Genomic DNA, 25,838 nt, shown 5'->3' on the forward strand with positions numbered 1-25,838 from the left:
TAGAATACAGATTGTTTCAAAGCAGCTTTACAGTGATAACAGGAAAATAATGACAGAACATTCAGAATATTTATCCAGTTCCATCTGGTTGAAATATTTGATCAGCTATATAAACTAACTTCACAACTTTCTCTTGCACTGATATTGCAAGATATTTTCTCCTTGCAGTGTAAATGCATTTATACTTCACAGTCTTCAATCTCTTAATCTTGAGCAGAATAGAGAATTACACTGACTCTCTCATGAAAAGTGAATCGCATGCAGCTTCTCTATGTTTCAAGCCATATGATTGGCTATTCGCTGCTAATATCACACTTTGTGCCGGCAGTGTCCCGGTTCCAAAACTGTAACTGTGTCCCAATTCAGAGGCTGCACCCTTCGGAGGCCACGAAGGTCGGAACGAGCATTGTTAAATGGTACGGTCAAGCCAACGGAGGATTGTTCTTGTCGCCTAGCAACTGTGACAGTTGTCTTTGATGAGTGGCAGTAACTTTTGTACTGGACTTATAAGTTATATTAAACTGTCTGAAAACAAGGCAGGGTTCACAAACTGTCTAAATATGTTCACCATGGTCAATTTCTGTATTGATTTAAGATACAAGTCAACAGCTTACTTGTTTGTCTGTGTTTTCAGATCTTCCACACTTCTGCAGTGTAGAGAGAGTGCTTGCTCATGGATACCAGATTGAAAAGATTAAATACAACACTGGGTAGAAGGTGTTCTTTTAAAGGGATACTCCACTTTAAAATGAAAATTCTTTCATCATATACTCACCCTCATGTTGTTTCAAACCTGTATGAATTTCTTTCTTCTGCTGAACAGAAAGGAAGATATTTAGAAGAATGCCAGTAACCAGACAGTTTCTGGTCTCATTGACTTCCATAGTAGGAAAAAATATATACTATGGAAGTCAATGAGACCAGAAACTGTCTGGTTACTGACATTCTTCTAAATATCTTACTTTCTGTTCAGCAGAAGAAAGAAATTCATACAGGTTTGAAACAACACGAGGGTGACGGTGAGTATATGATGACAGAATTTTCATTTTAAAGTGGAGTATCCCTATAACAGAAAAGATCTGTGTTGAATAGAATCAACATAATAGTATAATGACATTTTCATATTTTTGTTGAAATCTCATTATTGTTTCACCATTAAATGTTTTTGCAAAAGGGATGATGAAACATCACTTCATAACATTAATTCAGTGACATTACCATTGTTTTTTATCTCACCATTATTTCAACATTAAGTGTGGGTGCAAAAGTAATATTGAACCAACATCACTTTGTAACTTTTATTATTAATTAGCATTGACGCATCAATATTGTATTAACATTGTTTAAATGATTGCTTGTTATGGGATAGTCCAATTTAATTATATTCAACCATTTTTATTGATACTTTGCAGTATTACCTGAATTTTTTCTCTCTCAACTTTTAGCAATCTTTTCCTCAAATGATGTCTGTGCATTGTGTGATTGTTTTAGCCTATCACACTGACAAGGAATCAGCAAAGTATTTACAATGACATTTAAATGTTTTAATTCATATCATTCATATTACATAGCCTATATTACACTTTCCTCTATATGATTGTAGCAATGCATGAATTCAAAATTATTCTGTGCCCCACAAACCTACCAGACATTCTCTTTACAGTGCTGAATTAAGGAGATGCATCTAGAAAAATAAAGGAGCAGTATGCACTACATCAGCAGTCAGTAACAGAAGCACAGTAGGCATACAGTAGATATCAGAGGCTCTGTACTGCAGTTACAATTTATACTTGGTGTCACACAGTTGCCACTTCTACTTATCACATTTCCAAATGGGATGAACTAAAATTGTCACTTACATGCCGTCATATTTATACAGATTTCATAGTGATTTTCTATTATAGTGCAGTACATTCATACCATATCTGTGTGAATTGGCGTGAAGCTACCGGTCCTCATACAGTCAAAGGGACTGGAAAATGGTATAATACTATCCTTTTCAGAGCAATGCAATGGTCTTCATGCACAATGGCATAATCAATGCAATTCTCTAGCTCATTCACCCACATAAACCAAAATAATGCATTTTCCAAAGAAGTGTGTTTACCTCTTCCATAGAAAGATCTGACCTCGGGGGCTATGTTAAAGTTTGCAGTATTGAATTACTACTGTCTACTTTTGTGTAGTGAGAATCTATTAAATACTCTTCTTAATAACAAATCAGTGCAATTATACTCCTTGAGTAAATACATATATAGGTGTTGATTTAATATTTGTGATTTTACTGTGTATTTTAGTCCTTAACTACCTGCTTAGGAATCCTTCACGAACGCAAAATATGTTGTTTGGTGAAGCATCTGGTGAGAACATAACTGTACATATGAATGGTGGTGAAATTTGTGTATGTGTCCCTTTAAATAAGCAGGGATGCACCGATACCACTTTTTCCAGAACGAGTCCGATACCGATACTCCCATTTTTGGTACTCGCTGATACCGATACCTGTATTTTCACTACATTTCTAATTTTTAAATGTATTAGAAGATAAGCCAAAAGAATCTAAATCATATTAGTTGGCTTAATTTGTTCATCAAATATATATTTCCTTCAGTTATTTTCATGCTTAATTAAGCCTGCTAAAATGCATTGTATGAGCTTCTGTTACTTTCACTGTTCATTCTATTGCTCTATCATATTTTATCTTTAATTTAATAGCACATCACATATTTAGAGCAGCTCCAGAAGGGCTCAGTGCTGAGGATTGGGTCAGTGGTACAAATGTTTAGACACCAGTGAAAAATCAATTCTTTATTCCAATTTTGAAAAAAACTACCAGCCTAATTAATGTGAATTTAAAACATTATTAAAGACAAGTAAGCAGTCAGTAATAAAATAAGAACAAATAATCAAATTACACATAGCACAAATAAATACAATAGACCAAAGAAAGGCTACAAATGAAATAAACAGTGTTTTTAGAGTTTTTCGGGTAGATCTAACAGGTACAAAAATTTGAAAAAAAGTAAACAAATATGAAAAAACATTGCATATTCTTTACTGTATAAATTAAATATAGATGAATCTTTTTGTAAAGGTGAAAATAGTAGCCTATAGTCAAGAGCAGTGAGTAATTTATTTGTCCATTGTTTGATTAACATTAAAACACAGCAGCAGGTTTATTTCCTGCTGCCCCTTTAAGACCGAACGCACGGACCCCATTTGAATACTGTCTACGCTCACTTGAGATATAACCGATTTTGTTTACTGGGATACTTGCCAAGACGGGCGTTTTTATATAAACTTGTGTGAATTCGTCCGTACAAGCGCAAGACGTAAAAAAGACAATTCAATTCACGCGCTGTCTATCAAGACGTTGGTTTTCGGAGCGCTCGCTTGGAAGTTTCGTTCATGGAACTTCTTGACCTGCAAACGTCCTGTAATAATGTAGGGAACCACTCATTATACATAAATCAGGTGTTCATGTTTTACTTACATATACGATTTAGTTTTAATCCAAATAACACGTGCTGAGTGAACGATAAGCAATCAAGAGCATTCAACAGAAGTGCGCTCTCTCTCGCTCTCTCGCTCTCTCTCTCTCTCTCTCTCTCTCGTCAGTTAACAAATAATAAGCTACATCAATCCTCGTTTTACTTTCTTTGGCATTGACATCCGACTGAACTACAAACTTTCCACTGACGTCTGTGAAAAGGGATGCACTCGACTAGCTCTCGCATCTGTGCCGCTGCGCGTTTTTCTCTTATCAGCTCGCGCACCACAGCTATATAGGCGTTACTATATTTTGTTTATTATTCCACTAATAAGATACATTTACTTCATAGACAGCCTTCTTTTTTTGGACACAAACACTGTTTACACACTGCCTGGTATCGGTTGTTGGTATCGGAGCATTTTTACGAGTACGAGTAGGCTACATTGCATAGTATCGGCCCAATACCATACTGGTATCGGTGCATCCCTATAAATAAGCATGGGATACACAGATGGAAAATATAAAGCATGTGTCATATCCCGGTCCATCTAGCAGAACTCTACTTTACAAGCAGGGAATGTTTCCTCCTGCATAGCCACAGTGCTGTTGCTGCCTAGGACTGTAATGCCCAGTTGCCGTTGTTTTTCTTGAGTTTCCCGATACCACTCATGCATCATCAGTGACTCAAACGTGGGAATCAGGGTCACCTAGAAGTTTACACAAAGATAAAACAGACTAAGTATGCTTCATTATCCCCACAAAAATGTAGTAGCTTTTAAAGGTGCATTACAGAAGATTGTTTTGGGTCCACTCTGATATGGTGATCACAGGCAACCATAGGTAACTATCCGTGTAGAAGTGGCATGACAGAAAGTGGCATGACAAAAAACAATTAAAGTATCTTGCAATTATATGTTTAACCACAGATGGCGATAGAGAGGCCAACGTTCTGTGGAGTTTCTTTGAATTGACGACTTCTGCATATATTCATACATACCGGTGCATCCTCAGGCCATACAGATTTTCCCTCCAATAATGCATCCAGAATGGACCTCATCAAGCTTTCTTTGAGTGTGTCGTCTCCACTTATTATGTAACAGGACGATCGCAAGCGACAGAAAAACTCAACATCAACAGTGGAAGCTCCATGGCCCGACGGAAGGTAAGCCAGGTCCAAGTATACTGAAGTGCCAACCTTGCTACCTGTTGATGCATTATGACACCAGTCAGTACCAGATAAATATATTTATACAAAAATAAACAATGTGAAATCAGTTCAAACCTGCTGTTGTCGATCGTTTAGAACCAGAGCCTGTGCTACGACTAGCCATTATGTCCCCTGCTGAGCTGCTTCTTGAGCCGCTAACAGAAGTACCTTGACTGCCAGCCCTGGTTTTGGTGCCTTGTGTTAAAACACTAGAAGATGTTAACCTCTGTGTAACTCTTGCTGCTTTTCTGCCTTTTGTTGCACCAGGCTTTATGTTGCTGACAGGATCAGGCATACAAGCACCAGGCTGAGGTGGAAGAGGAGGTAAGTCTTTCAGAGGTGCGGGTGGGGGATCCTTCGGCAAAGGATGATTCCCTCTGCAAGAATTCACACCATCATTTAGGTTCTGGGATTGCAGGTTCACAACCCCTTCTTCATCAGAATCCAGAAGTCCGTCTGCAGTAATGGATGGGCAATCCTCTACACCAGGATTTATATCTGAGTCTGTTGCCATGAAAAAATAGTCGCTGGCAGAAGTGAGAGGGGTCTCCTGAGCTGGATAAGTGGCCTTGTTACCTGAACATGAAGGTGGAAGGGGCTTAGCTACATCTTGGGAGTGGTCACTATCATCAGAAAGGTTCAATGGGCTGGTGTTACTAAAACCTAGTGACAGTGGATCCTCTTGATCGCCAACCGGCTTGAAATGTTTGAACTCACATGGAGAGACCAAGCAAAGGTCAACATCGTGGGTACCATCAAATACTAGACAATGCGGTCCAGATGAACACCCTTCCGGGCCATCATGAGGTGCCCTCTGTGTGTGAGGCTTCTTTAAAGACAAAGACATTCCTACTTTGAAATCAGAATTGACATGGTGTCCATTGGAGTAAGATGTTTCGTCTTCGTTGGTGGACTCGCTCACTGTTGGCAGCACTTGTTCAAAAGACATCGACAATGATTCATCAACCTCAGTGGACTGTGGTGAACTTACTTCTGCAGGCATTGAGTGTGTGGTGGTGGTAACAGTGGGAGATATATCAGGCATTATATCCTTGAAAGAGCTGAGAGACAGAAAACTAGAATGCTTCTCTTTGGAGGAAGTTGAGATACTTTCTTGGTTACTTTTAGGGCATCCGGACTCTGAAAACTTGGACAATCCCATCTGCTGGCTCTCTGAACCAAGACACATCTTAACGCCAAAACTACTATGATCTTTTGAGGCCCAGGTCTCTTCAGGTGACAAGTGATAAGGAGTATGACCAGCACTATTTGGACGTGATCTAAGAGATGTTAGCTCTAACGTCTTTTCATCGGGACTGACACAAACTTCCTCATGCCCATCTTTAAAAGTCCCATCAAGTAAAGTATACTCAGTGGGAGTGAGGTCTAGATTCACACAGAGCTCATTTTTTGTTTTGACAAAGGGTCTCGCAGATGCTCTGGACTTGCTAGGATTTACTATGCTACTACATATAGACTGGACATTACCTGTTGAGACATTTTTCATGTTCCCAAAGTCAACAGTTTGTAAATCATGTTGTTCTCGACCCATTTCCAGAAAATCTGCGGTCATATCTTCTGGTGAAGACATAATGGAGCAATTTATATCTTCTGAGTCTGTTGACAACTTCCGATTCTGCTGCTCCTTGTTAGATTTAAAGTTTTTGGCTTTGTCCTCAGCCTGTTTGTGTAATTTTGCTTCGTTTTTTACGTTTCCAGGCTTATTTGAGTTCATTAATCCTGCAGAGGTTTTCTTGATATCTTTTCCAAGAGGCTTTGTTGCTTTTCTCTCTTCGGGTCTGCTCTCTAACTTTGGTCTTCTCATTGAAGCATTTTTGCTACCTGACATTTCTCTTTGTCCATTTTCTTGTTTCTTTGAGTCTGATATGTTTATTTTTTCATTGCTCTTGTCCTTCAAAGACTCCTTCCTTGTAACTAGTCTGGAGTGTTTAGGTTTCACGTTGCTTTCTACAGATTTCAACTTTTCTTCACTTTTCAGATCATTCCCATTCATGCCTTTGGTTTTGTCTTTTAGCTCTAGATCTCCACGAACAGCTCGGTCTTTTGAAGCACCATTACTTGGTCTGGATTCATTTTTGACAGATTTGGAACTGTCCTGACTCTCTGCAACTTTTGGATTCTTATCCGATTTTGATGTTTCAAAATCTTTTGAGCACACCACAGGGCGCTTAAGAAACTCTAGATGCTTCAGTCTCTCCAGACCATCCATTATCTTTCCTTGTGGTGTAGAGCCAGGGAAGAGAACTCTGATGATTTTCTCCATTGGGTTAGCAGGATGCCAAACAAGCAAAGCACATATAGAGACCAAAGAGGTTAGGTGGCCATCTAAGCTCTTGGATTTGGAACTATTATCTGGCCAGTTATTCATGAAAGACTCTACTTCTTTGCTACGTTTGACTGGATTTAGGATGTAAAGCTCAAGGCATCCCACTCCCATTTTCTGGAAAAGAATAACTGGTTCAATGGAGCCACTTGAATTGCGAAAAAGCGGTTCTGGTGAGATCTTTAGTTTTTCCAAATGCTGTAAAATAACTGCTGCTAGATCACTGCTTCGTAGTACATTAGGATCACCCTGAAGTTTTTTAAGTCTGTTTGGGGCATTTAGGAAAACCACACCAAGCTCTGGAGAGATTAGATTCTTTGCCCATTGCTCCTTTTCCTGTGAGTCAGTTTCATTTTCCTCAACCTCTGCGACCTTCCTCTCCAACAGGCTGTTAACTCCCGGCAGGTTGTCTGTTCCAAAATGTGTAAGCAGCACTGAGTCAACACGGTCCAAATGCCTGACAAGTTTCCAGAAGCAAGAGCGTGGATCTGCTCCACCATTTACCAAAATATTGAAACCATTGACAGCAAAAAAGGCACAGTCACCTCTCCCTCCTGGAAAGACATAACAGCACGGACGACATAGCTTGAGAAATCCTACTGTGCCAGGTGGCTCTAAGAGATCAAATGGAGACTGTGGCTCTATGGACTCAAAAATGTGGTCCGTGAACTCTTGAAGGCCCCCCATTTTGGGTAGTACCATTAGAGGATTCACCTTTATGTCGATAATGTCATGTATGTTGTGCTTCCCTAGCACTGAATTTTTCCATTTTCCAGTTTTAGGGCAGCTTAAGGTGAGGTTTGCTTTGCCATGTGTGCTTATAGAGTTTAAGAGAACTTGAATCTGTTGGAAATGTACAGAAAACAGCTTTAATTCAAATGTATGATAAATTACATTAGAGTACAACATAATCATTTGTAATGCTCAGAAGAATCATATTATATTCAAATATAGCTACTTTTTCAAATCCACTATTAATGTGAGGAAAACACTTTAAAATATTGGCATACACATTTACAGTCTGGCAAACCTCTTCATCTAAAAAGATCTGGATGAAATCATTTGGAGTGAACTGCCCCGTGTGCAGGACCAGATCCCCAGAGTCCTCAAGAGACTGTCCCGTGAGCACCAGCAATTTGTGCCGAGGTATAGATGATATCAAGCTCTGGACCTGAATTTTTAAAAAAATAATGAATAATATTTCAATGTATATTTAAAAAATATATAAATATATATATGCATATCATGTTTCTACAAAGTGGACAAGGAATACAGTAAATACAGTGCTATGCATAAGTTTAGACACCCATGCTAAAGTTGACTAAAAAGAGGAATAAAAAATCATCTTTTGGAAATTGAACTTAATGCCTTAATTTAAAAAATTAGGAAAAATCCAACCTTTAAGGACACCAATTTTCTTTGTGAATGTATAATGTATCGTAAATAAATAAATGTTCTTCCTTAAAATACAGGGTGCATAAGTTTGGACACCCCTATGTTAAATTCCCATAGAGGCAAGCAGATTTTTATTTTTAAAGGCCAGTTACTTCATGGATCCAGGATACTATGCATCCTGATAAAGTTCCCTTGGCCTTTGGAATTAAAATAGCCCCACATCATCACATAGCCTTCACCATACCTAGAGATTGGCATGGTTTTATTTCAGTTAGCCTAATAGCTGATTTGATTTGCATTGAGAGATGATCTTATGGAAAGTACTCCATGCCAATCTCTTGGTATGGTGAAGGCTATGTGATGATGTGGGGCTATTTTAATTCCAAAGGCCAAGGGAACTTTATCAGGATGCATAGTATCCTGGATCCATGAAGTAACTGGCCTTTAAAAATAAAAATCTGCCTGCCTCTATGGGAATTTAACATTGGGGTGTCCAAACTTATGCACCCTGTATTTTAAGGAAGAACATTTATTTATTTACGATACATTATTCATTCACAAGGAAAATTGGTGTCCTTAAAGGTTGGATTTTTCCTAATTTTTTTAATTAAGGCATTAAGTTCAATTTCCAAAAGATGATTTTTTATTCCTCTTTTTAGTCAACTTTAGCATGGGTGTCTAAACTTATGCATAGCACTGTATACAGGTAACACACATCTGTGTGTGAGTGTGTGGTATATATATATATACTTTTTGTTACAAATGTTTACGTTAAAAAAAGACACTCAATTTTACTTGCAGGACTGCTAACTGTTTGCCAAGGCACTAAATTTAGCCTTAACATATCTAATGTGCTAATTATTACATATCTATCTAATTTAATCTAATTTATTGATTATTGTGTAATACAAATAAATAGAATTGAGGAAGAGAAGAATAGATGCCTTTAACAGTCACACACCTCAGAGTAGAGAAACCCTTCAGATGGATTTACTACAACTTTAATTTCCAGTACATCTGAACTGAAATGAAATGTCTTCTGACCTAAGATGGAATTGCAGGGAGACAAATAAAATGGGTCAATAGGGAAATAATCAGAATAAGTACACAAAGATGGCATGCATATGTGGATTTCTCAACGGCAAATATTAATGCATTGCATACTAATATGAAAAAAGTCTGCACAATAAGGTAAATCAAAGCAAACTAAACTAAGCTAAAAAATGATGCACCTCTACAGTGTAAGAACTGTGTAAGAGCAATGCAAAATAAAAGAACAAGACATTTTTTCATGAGTATTAGATATGCAAACGTCTAACTATGGTTTGTCAGAAAAATCACTTTCAAAACTAATGCAAGAATATGTTCCACTGCTGTTTTTTCACCAGCAGCCAAAGTCTGAACAATTGGTAGAAAGCCCTTCCTTCCTGTCTTTCTGCTGTGTGTACGGAAATAGCAAATTAGGACCAACACGCCAACCTAAATACAACATTTACTGAATAATAGAAGTGGGAGGTACAGAAGTTGCGATTGTGCGGGGTACACAGTTCACACAGTCTTCATTACACAATGTAAATTTATAATTATATTACACAATATTAAAATTATAATGAATGAATGATTCTCTCCCAATAAAGCCAAGAAAACATACGTATGCATTTTTACATCAGACAGGCTGCAATAAAATATACACGTATTAGCCTATAAATAATACATAAATATCCACTATTCTCATGTTTGGCATGACCCATAATTCTTTTAACATAGGAATATGCAGTTGTTGTTGTTTTGTTTTGTTTTTTTAAACTGAAATATTTTCATAATCAGATTATGGTAATGGATTTAATAAGTGTACATAACTCATTATTATATTTATATTTACATATCATATTTAATATTGAAAATATGACTATATACCATTATTAAGTGGAATAGCATTGTGCATGTCTGATACTTTAAATGGAGCTGTTCTGGGGCTGAACTACACAGTTGCTTCTTTGTTAATTCATAAGACTGCATCCCACACTTAAATATCATGAGCTCCAAATTATTCCCAACAGTGTTCCTCAAAAGCATAGCTCATGTCTTTCACTGCCAACCCAAATTTGCTTCTTTTTGTATGCCTACCTCACAAACTTATGTCTACTGTATGACTTTGAAAAAGTTTACCTCTTATGTCTTTTGATTCATATGAAGAATGCTGAGAAGTAAAGAGCTTCAGCTGCTCATCCAAGTTACACACTGCCAGGTCCACATCCCATGCCCGAACACCTATTTGTAAGGAGCTGCAATTATCTTTACGAATTGAAAGCATTATCAAAATTCAATGAATTAAAACATGTGCTAATGTCCTTATTGGCACTTACTGTACTGGGTTTACAAAAACAACGTTGATTTGAGAGCAAGCAGCCTTAACCCCCCAGAGCAAAAGCACTGCAGTCAGCATGTCATTGAAATATCATGTGAGACTCATTGTGGCTTTAAGAGACAAATAAGATAGTTGGCTGACTGGCTTATCAAAAAAGCTTTGTTTTGTGGCATTGGTCTCCAATACGCCAATGCCTCTGAGCAGCATGTTCTCATCTAATATGACCATAAAAAATCCTGCACTGAAATAAATAAATAAACAAACAAACAAACAAACAAACATTTAACAATGTCGGCATTACCAGCAGTAAAGTCAGGTAAATTTCCTGATATGAAAAAAGGTGGACTGACAATAAAGGCATACTGTAATATTGTAAGATTTAAAACCTGACATATTAATTCTGTGTGAAGTCCATCTTAAATGAAAGCAAATATGAAAAAAAAAATCATTTAATTTGACTGTAAGCTCTTATTCATATTTCTTTGTAAAGAGATTTCCATTTTTGCCTGCTCACCATGTAGACAAGCTCTTCTCAGTTTGTGATCGATTCACTCAGACATCTGTGCTGTCAACATCTGACATATTGTTAAAGCCTCAAATTAATGACTATAATGGCAACTCTGTCTCTGTTGTTGAAATGTTGATGACTGCCTTGCTGGAAAATCCAGTTTACACTAGTAGCTTTTTTGTTTTGTAGCATGCTCTGGTTTCTAGCTGATCTACGTGATCATTGGCTATCTTAGACCAGCTGTTCCAAAACACAACTAGATTAACAACTTCAAAATCAAAGTTGGATTTCTCATCAGGGTGATGCCACTAAAATTATGTAAGCAAAAAAATGACCGCTGGGGTGGGTGTGAACATGCAGCCTAAACTGTTGATGTGTGATGAACACATCTTTACTTAAAATACGAATTCGTTTCTATATAATGACTGTCACATAGGCCTACTAATAAACCGAGACACCAGTGACACTTCAGCATACTGGAAAGGGTGATGCACAAGGTGGCTATTTTTGTATTTACTGATGTCATAACACTGCAGTGCAGGGAACAGCTGCGCGAATCTTGTAGCAGAATATACATGGTATTATAGCTTTAAAAGATAGTCTATACGGTATACGAGAGCTTGTTGAAATATGCGTAAAAATGTATTGCTGAACGCGACAGAAAGTGCCTGGCGCAATGAGTCGCTCTGTGTTGACTGTGTTTCATCCATCTCTATTCACCAAAGAACGAACCGCTGAATAACAAAATCAATGGAATATCCACATGCTCGCAACCAGTTCTACGACACACAGATATGAGAAATAATGATGATATCAAATAAATATTATAACAGTTTGGATTAACACTGTTATTATTATTCCTAGAAATCCAACATTTAAAAATGTATACCTCGTTCAATCTCCACCACAATATAGTCCAGTATGTGCGGTCTATAGAGCGCACCGATTATAATCAACATCGAGTATTTGTCATTGCTGAATCCAGGATGGGCTGTCAGGTCCTCTGATTCCATCGCTGCCGTTACACCCGACGCCATGTTGGAAAGTTATTCTTATGATGTAATACACAAGCATTCGATTCAAGCGTTATTGAAGGAACAGGCGGATAATTTGAATGAAACTGAAGCTGGCCAATCGAAGCCAGGATTCAGACCGCCTTGTTGCAAGCATCACTAGGCTATTGCAGCAATCTTCAACATTTATTGTTTTTGCATTTAACAGGAATCAAATAGGAAATACACAAGTTCAGTAAAATGCATTCATTCAGTTGTTGATGAACGAAAAACAACTCAACCATTCAGTAACTCTTTATTTTGAATTTGCAAGTCACTTTACACAGCAGTAATAAATGAAAAAAAAACAAAAACAAACATATTTAGCTATCTTAAGGCATTTTAAAATAAAAAAGAGGCATCCTTGTGGACAGCCACAAGGCATCCAACTTGCACTTTTACGTATAGGCCTACTGCACAATGTTCACATTGTATCACACTTAAGATTTAAAAAAAGAAGACCACATGTGAGTGATGAAATGATGGTCAACAATAATAAAAATGCATGCACGAACAACACGCAAATTGCAGTGCATGATATCATGAGTATCATGAGACTACATACGAGTATCGCTGTAAAATATTTTCAGCTAACTTGTAATAAAATAGTATTTTTTTTGTTGTCAAATCGCTATCCTTCAGTAATTAATGTCAAAGTGGTCGAAAAAGTGCTCATCACTTATCACTGCAGGACAGGACAGTATTATTATTAGGCTATTATTATTATTACTCTATTATTATTATTATTATTATTAATTACCGAAGGATGTAGACTAAACTTTTTTTTTTCCAGTTTCCAGTTATTATTCTTTAACTTCACAAGAACCTCTTGCTGTTCCTCTATCTGTAATATATATATATATATATATATATATATATATATATATATATATATATATATATATATATATAAATAATCTAAATATGAGATTATTCAAGATGGTTGGTTCTCTTCATTCATTTTTCCAATGTCCCATAATGAAAGACAGAACTTAAAAAAAATTAAGTTTTTTTTTTTAACTTTTTAAAACAGAACTTGAAAATAATTAAATCTCCTCAACCACCACCAATGTGCAGCATCCACCTGGATGATACGACAGCTTATTGGTGAAGAGGAGACAGAGGGATGAAGCCAATCAGTATATGGGGATGATTAGGAGGCCAATGGGCAAATTTGACCAGGATGCCATGGACCCAGGCTACTCTTTTTCCAAAGGACATCCTGGGATTTTTTATGACCACTGGACCTCGTCTGACTCTCATGTGGTCATAAATGAGACGTCTCATCCGAAGCAAGGATGGTGCTTTTTGATACAGTACAGTGTCCCCATCACTATACTGGGGCATTGGGACCAACACAGACCACAGGGTTAGCAGCGCCCTCTGCTGGCCCCAATAAAACCTCTTCCAGCAGCAACTAAGTTTTCCCAGGAGGTCTCCCATCCAGTTACTGACCAGGCTCAACCCTGCTTAGCTTAGTGGGCAACCAGTCTTGGGCTACATGCTGATAGCTGCTGGCCATTCAATATGGAAACTATAGGAAACTTTGATTCACTGTTTCTGTTTTTACATTTATATGCTAATCTGTTAAGCATGTATGTTATAAAAGGTTATTTGAAGAGTTACTCAATTTCTGAGACTGAGTTGTTTTCATATTTTTAAAGAAACTTTTATATACAGTATTTAGTATTAGCCTTTCTGGTCTCTGAACCCTGCAAGACCTTCACACACCGCCAGGGGTCGACCTCCGAATAACTACTAAATAATTGTGTAGCCCTTTGGGGCTATCCAAAGTAAAAAATCTAAGTAAACCATTTAAAAACATATCGTTTCATTATAATTTTAAATAAAATCTCAAATCACAGAAATTAATACATAAAATCTATCTATATCTATCTAGGCCTATCTATCTATCTATAAAAGTTTGTCACAGCATATCGAAAAGCATTTCAAAGCTTTAAATACAGATTTAGACCTTGTTAAAGAAAATACAATTGTACATAACTAATATTATTAGATGTGCCAAACATGACCGGGAAAAAGGTTTTTAAAGCAAAGCTAAGAAATAGCCAAAGTAGCCTATAGATATTTAGCCTAAATAGTTAAATATTTTAATGAAGTGCATGCATAGTCTATAGATATTATGGACATCAAAAGAATTAAGAAATATCAAAATGTAAAACTTAAATTGTGTACAAGGCTATATGAAATAAGATTGCAATCGACAGACTGGCCATTGTGCTATACAATTGTACAATATGCTAGACCTACATAAAACTTTTATGCGTTTATCATTTAAACTATTAACTCTTTATGTTTGCAAGGTCGTATCGTTGATGCCACCTGAAAAGGATTAAGATGATAAACACGTTTTCAACAGATGATTCATGGTGCAACAAACTTTGTCACACTATAATCTTAATGAAATGATGTAATCTAATCACGACAGCCCTGGTTGAACTGATTATCATGCAAAATGGCGAACATCTGACAATCAAGTAAACCTCCGAGCGTGTTTCGCTTCACAACTCATCTTTATTTTGTTATAACACATTATCATCACCTGACACAACAATAAAGCTAAACGATTTAGGTTAATGATATCTGACCATAAGCAGCGAAACCAACGAAATCGCGGAGGTTCGTGTAATTCTCGGATCTAGTTATTAGTTCTGATGTAATCAGAGAATGATTACCTTCATGATCACCTTAATTTCTGAGGTACGTGCCCGTACATGTCCCTCCCTGTCCCAGTGCTCAGGCCTCCAGTTCTCACTTCTCGCCACCAGATGGAGCGCTGGACAATCGAGACAGTCTGGGGCTCAGTTGAATGGCTGTTCAAAATAGTTATGCGGAATGGGTGACTTTTGCATCAAGCAATACATGGATGATAATTATCATTATTATTTGAGCCAATAATGAAAAACATATAGATTAATATCAAGGTTAAATAATGCGTAGGCCTAATGTTTCATTTATTTTATTACATTATTTTAATGAGACATTTTTTAAATGTATTTTACAGTCTGAATGCAACCGTTTTAATGTAAAAGTGCACGTGCATTAGTTGACATTATAATGTTTTTATTTTTTGAAGATAGCCTATGTAGGCTATTATTATTTTCATTCTTTTTGCACAACATTTTGCAATGCCACTGCAAAACAGACACGTCTGTGAGAATGCAATAGAAATGCCAACTGCAAAATAAACAACATATAAAGTGAAAATGCACATATAAAATAGACCTATACCTATATTAGCTTATCTCAAATATTATCCAATGTATTTTTTTTCTTTTGAAAGTTTAACAATAGGTATCAGCAACCATCTATCAGTATTAATGAAAATTCATTTTAACAGATTAGACTGCAGGATTACATTATGGAAAATAGCTCATTGATCGTTCCCTACACAAAGACAACTGTAGATGACACAATACTCCACACAATAGGAGACTCCATAGAAACCTTCGTAGGCAGCTAGCATGAGGTTTCGACTGCAGTTTCAACCACGCCTACTACTCAACTCCTGCTATAAAGCCTCGGCTCCCACACAGCTCGAGTCAAACACGAGTAGCGACAGTGCGAGAGAGAAACCACTCGAAATCTCTGTGGATTACAACCGCCTTCAAAGATCGACATATTCTTTGGAATTATATTATTTGGAGGTATTTCGATTTCTGGATTATAATATAATTTAAGGACAAACATGACTCTGGAGGAAGTTGTTGGATGCAGCAGCACTGACAGAAAGTAAGTTACTTGTTACGTATAACTAAGGAGGTTCAAAATATATATATTTTTCCTTCTTCTCATTTTAAATGTTTCATAAATTAAAACTGACAATTATTTTTTTCTTTTAAAGAATGGAAACAGTACGTGAAGCTCTCGAGGAGCTGCTAGTGGCTGCGCAACGACAAAACTGTCTGACAGTTGGAGTCTACGAGTCTGCACAACTCATGAATGTGTAAGTATTTTACTCAATTCAGTAACATGCATTAGAGCAAATTGGAAATACCGAATAGAATATTAAATTAAATGCTTTGTTAACTTTTACAGTGACCCAGACTGCGTGGTCCTGTGCGTTTTGGCGACCGATGAGGAGGACGAAAGTGATGTTGCGCTTCAGATCCACTTCACGCTCATCCAAGCTTTCTGCTGTGACATCGATATCAACATTGTGCGTGTGTCCGGCATGAGGCGTTTAGCACAGGTTCTCGAGGAACCTCTCTCCACTGACAGCAACGCCAATGAGCCAAGAGACCTCCACTGCATACTTGTCACTGTAAGTAGCCTAGCCTATTTTTACGCATATAACAAATGCATATTAACAGACACTGTGCGAATTATAAAATAACATTCGGGGGCAAGGGTGCAGATTGATTACATCGCTTTTGTTGTCATTAACTATCTTTAACTTTTTTAACAAAACACTAGCTTTTTTGTGATATGTTTGTGATGTGTAAATCTCTTGAATGAGACAGTTTTAATATTAAGTGCGTCTGATAATGAGCTTGGCGTTCCGGAAGCAATTTGCACCCTTAACACAAATTAGGGAAGTACAAAACAAGCTATAGTGAAAGATTTGCCATACTAATCATATTTATTTCCTTCTCATAGAACCCACAAGCTGAGCATCTGAAGCTGAACGAGGTGGGGAGTTACTGCAAGGAAAGCCGTTGCAGGAACCAGTGGGTGCCCTCTATTGCCCTGCAAGAGCGTTGAGCTATTCTGCACTGAAATGTGCTGAAGAGAAAAGGAATATTGATGTCGTCCTTTGAGGACACGCTCATCAATTAAAGGGGACTGTCTAATAGTCCATTCCAGAGCTTCCACTTCCATGTTTATGGAATCCGAAGTGTCAGAGGATACTAGAGACATTCGTCCACATTCCTCATAATGCGTGGTCGGTGTTATCGCCCTTTGGAAGGACCAAAGGAGCACCAAGGGTTGGTTGTGGACTGTGTTGTACCTCTGGAGGGATGCAGCAAGGATGCTACGGGATGTTTCCAGACGGCGGCGTACGGCCGCACTTTGCACTCCACGTGGGGAATGAATGAATAACACGTGACTCAGACCTGACAATATTGTGACAGGTCTTCAGAGGAAAAGAACTTCTGCTTTCAATAAGAGACTGCTATTTAAGGGCTGAATTTGTCTTACCGTAATTTTTTATTTATGCACAACACTGATGTCATTCAAAACAAATAATATATTTGGTTATTATTTATACATTTACAAATGTGTACTTTTTCTTATGAAATAAATTTTATGCCTAATGGCTAAAAAAAATTAACAGTTCCTGTTGTGTTTTTTATGCCAGATTTAAAATCAGAAAGTGCATCTTTTTGGACATTAGAGCAAAAACTCTCACATGGACTGACATGAGTTCAGTTCAGAGCTGGTCATAAAAAGATAAATGAGTTAAAAATACTCTTGCTTCCTTGTTGGAATAGCCAGTATGATCATTTCAGATGTTATTTTAAGCACACAATAAGGAAGAGATTGACTTAAATTGTTCTGTGGGACAACAGACAGTTATGATTAATAGTAAATAAACATAATTCCCAAGAAGACTGCTGTTCACATATTGACACCTGTTTTTTCCCCTACCTGCATCATAAATCATGCAGCCTAGACGCAGCACTATGTGTACAAAAGTAAGAGGTTCCTTATCGGTTTCTCAAACAAATGGCTTTGTTTGCAAGAGGCGCAAAATATACCTGAGAACACGGCTCTGCTGATAGACATTCTACACTTGCTTTTTAATATCTTCCTGCTCAAGAGGATGAAGGAGAAACTACAGTCAGATAAATCACAACATGCTTAGCTATTCTTTTACACTGATTCTAATATTAGCCTTCAGCCAAAAAGACAAAGTGGCACAGTCATGTAATAATATATTGTTCAAAAAGAACAATGTCTTTATAGATTGGACATGAAAACATGCACAAACATATTAGCAACAGACTAGAGCTGTTTTCAGAAGACCAAAAAAAGGGGGGAAAATAGCTTGATCACTGTGACTTCACTGACCTTTTCTTTGGTGACTGTGAAAGGTCAGGCTGCCTGCAAGCCACAGTAAACATGCAGGAGGGGTACGTTGATCAAATAGCCTGTGATCTTCCCATTAACTTTGCAGACAGCTAAATGGACTGGTTGAAAGAGGCTCCACGTGATAGACCCCCACATCTTCAACACCATGACTTCCCACAAGACTAATGCACTGACTCACGCCATATTCTTTTAAAGACCATCTGAGACATCTGGGCATGACTCCTCTACAACTTTAGTAAAATGAAGTGAATAATGTCATGACTCATCCATCAACATCTGCAAATCTTGAAAACATCTTTTCTTGAGAACATAATGCTGTACAGAAAGGTTGAATGGCATGTCTGTATTTTCACAGGGAGCTCTGTTCTTACATGTGGCAGTGTTTACAGTTCCCTTGTGCCAAAAAAAAAGTTCACTTACTGGAGAGGGGTAAAAAAAAACAAAAAAAACAATGGCACAATTCAAGAGGGGTGATGAGAAGAAAGTTAGTGAGCAATAATCACCCACTTTATGAAGTCATCAACAGGGGCCATTGTTTAGGTGGGGTGGATCAGTAAGCAACTGACAGATATATTTGTGTCTTCATTGTAAAAGCCCAAGAGAAAACAGTGTTTTCTGACCCGAGGCACTTGTCCGTGCACAAAGCTGACGTTGATGGGCTCCTCTGCAGACAGACATGACTAAAGCATGGTGCGTACCCTGGGCGGCTGCTGGGCTGAGCTGCGCACTTCAGGACTGCGCTGACGTCAAGCCGGAGGGAGAAAATAGAAGAAAAACAGGAACAGAAGGCTCTTATTTCCATGGCAGCAATAGCACAGCCCTTTAACAACGATACTCGCTATACTGAGGTAACAGCCACTGCCATGAATAGTCTGACTGCACGTTCTATTCTTAGACTATAAGGAGCTATATTTGAGCATGTCACTGACTCAAATGTTCACTGAAAAGCAAAAAATGGAGCATGGTGGGGTTTTTACATCAGACATAAACACTATAGTCTGAATATAAACACAGCATAGTAGAATTATGATGTCTGCAGTGTGCATATTCATAGGGCAATCTATTTTAAGATCATGAAATGAAGAAAATCACAGGCTAAAATGCAGGTTTAAACATCCCTTTCCATATTTATTCCAACAGAAAACGTTCTTTGAGCTTCAGAAATATGCATGATTAACTTATCCAAATGAAGCCACTGGTGTACGGAGCTTCGCACATAGTCAAGTCACTTTTATTATAGGGCTTTATACAATACAGATGGTTTCAAAGCAGCTTTACAATGATTCAATGATGCAAATAGAATTCAATTCTGCTCTAAAAAGACAATAGTAAACAGTCATTATTTAGTTGAAATCAGTTCAGTGTTGATTCATTTCAAGCCAGAAGTCAGATTGTGGATCTGTAGCATTCAAAATAGTTCTAAAATAGATTATTATTTAGAATTAAGAATTCGTTTCCACTTAATTCATGGCCATGTTTTATTAATTGCTTCCCTCGTCTTAATTAAATCATGACTATTTACTAATTTGTTCCATTGATTTAGTTAAATAATGGCTATGTTGTACTAATTCATTCCCTTGTTTAAATTCAGTTCAATCGTGGCTGTGATATAACTAAAACGAGGGAAATAATTAGTACATGTTCACTATTTAACTAAAACGTGGGAATGAATTCTTAATTCGTGGTCATGTGCATGGCTCCTGTTGCTCAGAAAATATAAAGAATAAAATCCCACATTATGTTTATTACTGAAATTATTTCAATAAACATTTTTAATATTTTTAAATGAACACCCTTCACATGCCTGAATGGTTGCATCCAATACTTATTGAACATTTAAACCTTTATAAATAACAATAAATATTGGATGCAACCATTTAGATGTTCCCAGAAAGTCAGTATAAAACATACCGTAGGTTCAAACGTGCTATGCATGCTTAACTGGGGTCATGGATGACCATGTTGTTGAAATAGTGTGAAGTCAGAACGAGAGTCATGTGCAGCTGGGTCCCCCCTCTCTGTCTGAGACACTAATGAGTTCATGTTCTGAGCCAAGGTCAGGGGCCGCGAAAAATAAGATCCTCTCATCACTCCGTTCCTTATGAAGTCCACTGTTGTGCAGCAGCAAACAGAGCAGTCACATGACATTTCATGTCTGTGAGTAGTTTAAATTAGTTCTGACTGAATGCCAAGGTCTGTTTAACAATGGCCTAAAGCAAAATTGTACATTTATACATTTGTACAAATCAATTAATTCATTTCATTTTAATGTATATTTATAATGTTTGGTAACACTTTATTTTACAGTGTCATTGTTACTTATGTTACATGCAGTTACTATAGTAATACCTATAAATTACGCATAATTACATGCAACTAACCCTAAAGCAAACCAAACCCTATTCCTAACCCTATAGTAAGTACATGTAGTTAATATTACTCAGTACTTAAATGTATAATTACAGGTTAACAAAGACACCTTAAAATAAAGTGTAACCTAATGTTTTTACCTAAGTGTCCTGAAGCAGTAGCATAGACAGAGGGCATATGGGACAAGCCTATAGAAGTTCAGACACACTCATTTATGACAACAATCAATCGAACGTGCATCACATATCATTTTATTGTTTTTCGCCTGCTTGTTTAATTCTTGCATCACATATCATTAATCGTGGAATCCTAATGCTGCATCCACGCACCGTTCTCTTTGACGCAATGGGACCTTGTTGTCAAATTGTGGGCCTGTCCTATGGTAAATAAACTCATCAGCATGCACAGCTTTACAGCCCACATTTCCTGTTGCCACCACAGCATGTTTCCTTTTACGACATTGGAGATTAATGGTCTGCAAATACGGAAGAACCAGCAAGAATAGCAACACAAACATGGATTTTTGCGACTGAAGGGCACCAGTTCAAAATCAATACAAATGACCCTCTTCATTCTCCAAAAACAGAGTTCATATCGATAACAAAAGGTGTATCGTCAACTTGTCAATTAGAGCATATACTTCAAAGAAATTTCCCATTCTACGATGTGTTTTGTGTATAATCTGCGTGAGCTTAGAATTATAAGGTTCTATCTCCGTTTAGGGTAGTTCCGAGATATTGAGCATCAAAGTTTTTACATCCCAGCTGGCACAACTGAGATGGAACCTTTTTATTTTATTAATAACTACTAACAAAATATTTTTTTACAAAAATAACACCACACAGGCATTAATAAACACCTAATGGATCAGATTATGTCAAAAACTCAATTTCGACCAAAAGTGGAGATAGAACCTTATAATTCTAAGCTCACGTATTGTCTGTGTTGTGCGTGTAGATGATATTTTATGACTGCTACTTTCTGTGATGCCAGCGAGTGCAGACCATAAGAGCACTCAGTGGTTTCTCCACTTCCTCTTCAGTCTGACAGTCAGGCAACACCATATCTGTCTGATTGGGGGTTACCGTTGGTAACAGAGATTCATTCATTGGTCACGTTAAACTGAAGATGGGAACACATGGACTCCCTCCTGGGACTGATTGATTAGCAGAAGTTAAGTGCTCCGGAGCCAGTGGGAAGTCAGGCACGCGCCCGCCAGCTCTGAGTCTGTAATCTGACAGCACACATTGCACGAAGACAATGCCAAACACAAAGCCCTGATCAGATGAATTGGGCCACAAAACTTAGACACAGAAAACGTTTATTAGCTTTAAACAATGTCACATGCTCCTAATCTGTTTGCATTCTCCAAATGCAGGGCCTTATCAAACCAACCCGTTTTTCATTTGAAGTTGTATTGTCACTTTCACTAATAAGCGGATCTAACTTCAGTGTTGCCCGAAACGAATCAATCAAGCAAACATTTCTAAAGTCACGTGTCGTGCTCATATGTGAAAGTCGTTATTAGGCTCCTGTTTCCTCAGCAGAAATCAATCAGTCTGGGGCAATCAGCAGTGGCGGAGAGAGACGACCGCTAATGCCAAACCTAATATTTCTGCAGGGCTTGGGGTCAGAACCACAGTGGCAGAAAGAAAGGCAGTCACAGGTTTTAAGATCTACTCCAAACACATGGCCTACAATGCACAACAGTAATTATAGACAAAAATGTCACTTTCAATCAGATCTGAAATGCAACATCTCTAGATCGGGATCATAGCATATGCTTAAATTATGCATCTGAGTCTAAAAACACGCTATTCCAATAATTATAAGTATAACTTTAAATTTCTGATTTTTAGCTAAATCAGTTACTTGTCTATTGCTCAGATAACACTGTCAAAAAAAACAACAGAGAAAAAGAATGTAAAAATGTTACAGTAAAAACCTGTTAATTAGTAAACTAAAATTATTTTTGAAAGACAATACATGCAATTCTACTGCAAAATATTGTTAAAAAATCTGATTTATGCATGAAAAAAATGTTTTAGACAATATTTTGGTCAAATAGGTTCACTGTAAAAAGTGATCAGTTGACTTAACTTAAAAAAGGGAGGAAATCCGTTGCCTTAAGTAAATAAACGTCATGCATATTGAAAAAAATAAGTTACGTGAACTTGACAATCACACATAATTAAGCATGACGTTTATTTACTTATTTTTAAGGCAATGGGTTTCCTCACTTTTTTAAGTTAAGTCAACTGATCACTTTTTACAGTGTTGGTATTTTAACATTAATTACAAAGTTAATAACTATTAAATATACAAATATGTGTTGCTACAATCATATCCCCCCAATACAACACTGTGAATATTTTTTATGGTAAAGTTCTGATCCACAGCTGCTAGATGTGTTTTACTGTAAATGTAACAAAATGTAAAAAATGTATTTAGAAAAAAAAGGAATAGGAAACACATTTACAGCTGCTTATTTAGCTGTTAGCAAACCTATTTTTTTCTTCCTTGTCTTCTTTAAGCACTGAGGTCAAAGGCCACCTGATCACTTTAGGTCATCAAAGGTCATCTTGTTCAATGAGTCTCTCCAAATGTCTGAGTGAGCAGGTCATTTTAACAGTGCTTGCTCAGGGGAGACAAAACAAGAGGGTGGCTTAACTTTCACTTCCTGCAGTTGAGTTCTCTGAATCGTCTCTAAACTAACTGGAAGTGCAAGGGTCAGTATTTTATAAAATAAAAAAACAAGTCCAATAATGGTAAACAAACAGGCAGTCAGATGCAAACAAACACATCTTGTACCGTACTATTCCACGAATGTTATTGGATGCCGGCGTTGAATCATGTTTACAGTGTTTTCAGATTGTTTGATGCAAGTACAAACACGCAGATAGAGAAGATAGCTAGACACTTTGCAGATAGAACGACCCATGCAGATAACAGACTGTTCCAAATAATCACAGTGACCCAATCCTAAAAATCAAACGCTAGGTGAGTAACAGATAAAACTTTTTTTCACCATGCCGACAATGTGTTGAAAAGCATATTTACAATGTTCACAGCAGGCCGTCTGAACCTCCCTGACTTGCTGGCTCGCAGCCAGGCGTCTGTGTGTATCGGTGTCTGGGAGACTGCATGATCCGCAACGGTTACAGCCCTGATCACGCAGTCATCACAGTGGCTTAACAAACCTTCAGCGGCCCCAGCTAACTGTCTAAGTCTGGCAGACTCCAGCTAACTGTCTGGCTATGCAGGTAGTTCTTGCACTCAAGAGACAAATTAGGCAAACAGGCTAGTAATAATAATTGTAGTGTGTACTGTCTGTTCTTTTGGTGTAAGTGTGTGTGTCTGTCTCTAGTGCATGTGTAAATCAGACACTGACACAGATATAAGAATGTCTTTGTGCTCTATCTTGCAACTATACTGACTCACAACACACTGTTCTCTTTGAAGATGCCAGAAGATAAAAAATAAAGTATGAAAACTATCTTGAAAGCTTGAGTTAAAGTACAAAGAAAGTGTTATATTATGTGACTACAGATCGGTTGTTCTCTAGTATAGAGATCTCACTCTTCCCAAAATGGCAAAAACAAGCAGAAAACAGGATTACAGCTAAAGAGACAACCAAATTACATAGTTGTTTTCTCTTTGTCTGAGCTACATAGACACTTTCTGACAATGTCATTCCACAATAAACAATCTGAGTAATTAGCCACTCCTCTCACTAGGATTTTTCTGGTGATTGCATTTTTTTTTTTTTTTTCTGTGAGAGCTATTTTATATATATATATATATATATATATATATATACATTATATATATTATATATATATACATTATATATATATATTTCATACTTTATATACACATACATACATCTTAAATATGCAGTAAAGGTTTGGGATCGGTAAGACTTAATGTTTTTGAAAGAAGTCTCTTATATGCTCACTAAGGCTGCATTTATTGAATTAAAAGTACAGTGAAAACAGTAATATTGTAAAAATATTATTACAATTTAAAATACTGTTTTCTATTTTAATATATTTTAAAATATATATTTTTTAAAACAGCATTTGTTTATTAATATAATTATATATTTTAACTTGTCTGATAGGGCTGAGCTGCATGACGATATATATCTTTACCACGCTATAAAATGTCTATCTTTAGATTTTGCTATATCGTGTATATCGCGGTATGTAAATATATAGCACTATTGACACTTCAGAGTGATGAAATGCATGAAAAGGAACTCGGTGCAGTGCTTGTGCTGACTGGCACACTGCCATTGTAGCGCACGGAAAAGCAGCCTCTCTCAGAAGGTGATCGATAATTTGGGACATGCTCGATGTTAAAAACTGTTATTAAGCACAATAAGCAGTGAAAAAGAACTCAATGCGGTGTATGCGCTGACTGACACACAGTGTAAGCTGTGCAAAGAAACCCACGTCTCTCAGCATGCAATTATGAATTCAGTTCTCTTTCCTGTCTTATTTTGCTTGAATAGTCGAATACACACACAATTGTGTCAAAATGCTCATCGTGTGGAGTATTCATGTAAACACAGCCGGTTATGTCTCAAGTGAAAAACTGTTGGTTGTAAACCAGATGTATCAGTATAATGGATCTGTGCATTTAGTCTTAAAGTGACAGCAGCCTAATAAACCTACCTGTGACCTAATGTGAAAAACAAAAGAAAAAAATACTTAGGCACTGCTCTTGACTGAATAACTTTTTCTTTTTTTTTTAGCTTTAATAAGAATTTTATATTTATTTATTTCAGAGAAGACAATGCAATATTTTATTTTTACATTTGATTATTCAATTTCGGTTCTAATTCTAAGCCTATTGTACCTGAAAAACTTAATTTCATTTATATTTTTGTTATATTGTATTTGTCCTATTGTTTGTAATTTGCTTCTTCTTTCTTATTTTTAATAACAGAAATGAGATAACACAAAATAACTATATCTTGATATGTATCATTATCGTGAAATAAAATTTCTCATATCGTGAAATAAGAATTTAGAAAAAT

The 25,838-nt window shown here is 36.9% G+C and overlaps 2 protein-coding genes across 2 annotated transcripts; one reads left to right on the plus strand and one right to left on the minus strand.

Annotated features, from left to right (window-relative positions):
* Positions 1–1,285: 1,285 nt before the first annotated feature.
* On the minus strand, positions 1,286–12,411 carry map1sb (microtubule-associated protein 1Sb). The gene is made up of 7 exons (XM_079876423.1): positions 12,205–12,411; positions 10,609–10,710; positions 9,401–9,483; positions 8,075–8,215; positions 4,776–7,887; positions 4,491–4,696; positions 1,286–4,200 (listed from the first exon to the last, which is right to left on the minus strand). Exons 1-7 carry the CDS (start codon positions 12,350–12,352, stop codon positions 4,042–4,044), a joined length of 3,951 nt encoding a protein of 1,316 aa, XP_079732549.1. The 5' UTR covers positions 12,353–12,411; the 3' UTR covers positions 1,286–4,041.
* A 3,516-nt stretch (positions 12,412–15,927) lies between these two features.
* Positions 15,928–17,668, plus strand: gadd45bb (growth arrest and DNA-damage-inducible, beta b). The gene is made up of 4 exons (XM_079876816.1): positions 15,928–16,120; positions 16,233–16,334; positions 16,427–16,652; positions 16,988–17,668. Exons 1-4 carry the CDS (start codon positions 16,077–16,079, stop codon positions 17,090–17,092), a joined length of 477 nt encoding a protein of 158 aa, XP_079732942.1. The 5' UTR covers positions 15,928–16,076; the 3' UTR covers positions 17,093–17,668.
* Positions 17,669–25,838: the final 8,170 nt, after the last annotated feature.

This window comes from Squalius cephalus (genome assembly GCF_949319135.1).
Source record: "Squalius cephalus genome assembly, chromosome: 7".
In the NCBI taxonomy this organism is placed as follows: domain Eukaryota; kingdom Metazoa; phylum Chordata; class Actinopteri; order Cypriniformes; family Leuciscidae; genus Squalius; species Squalius cephalus.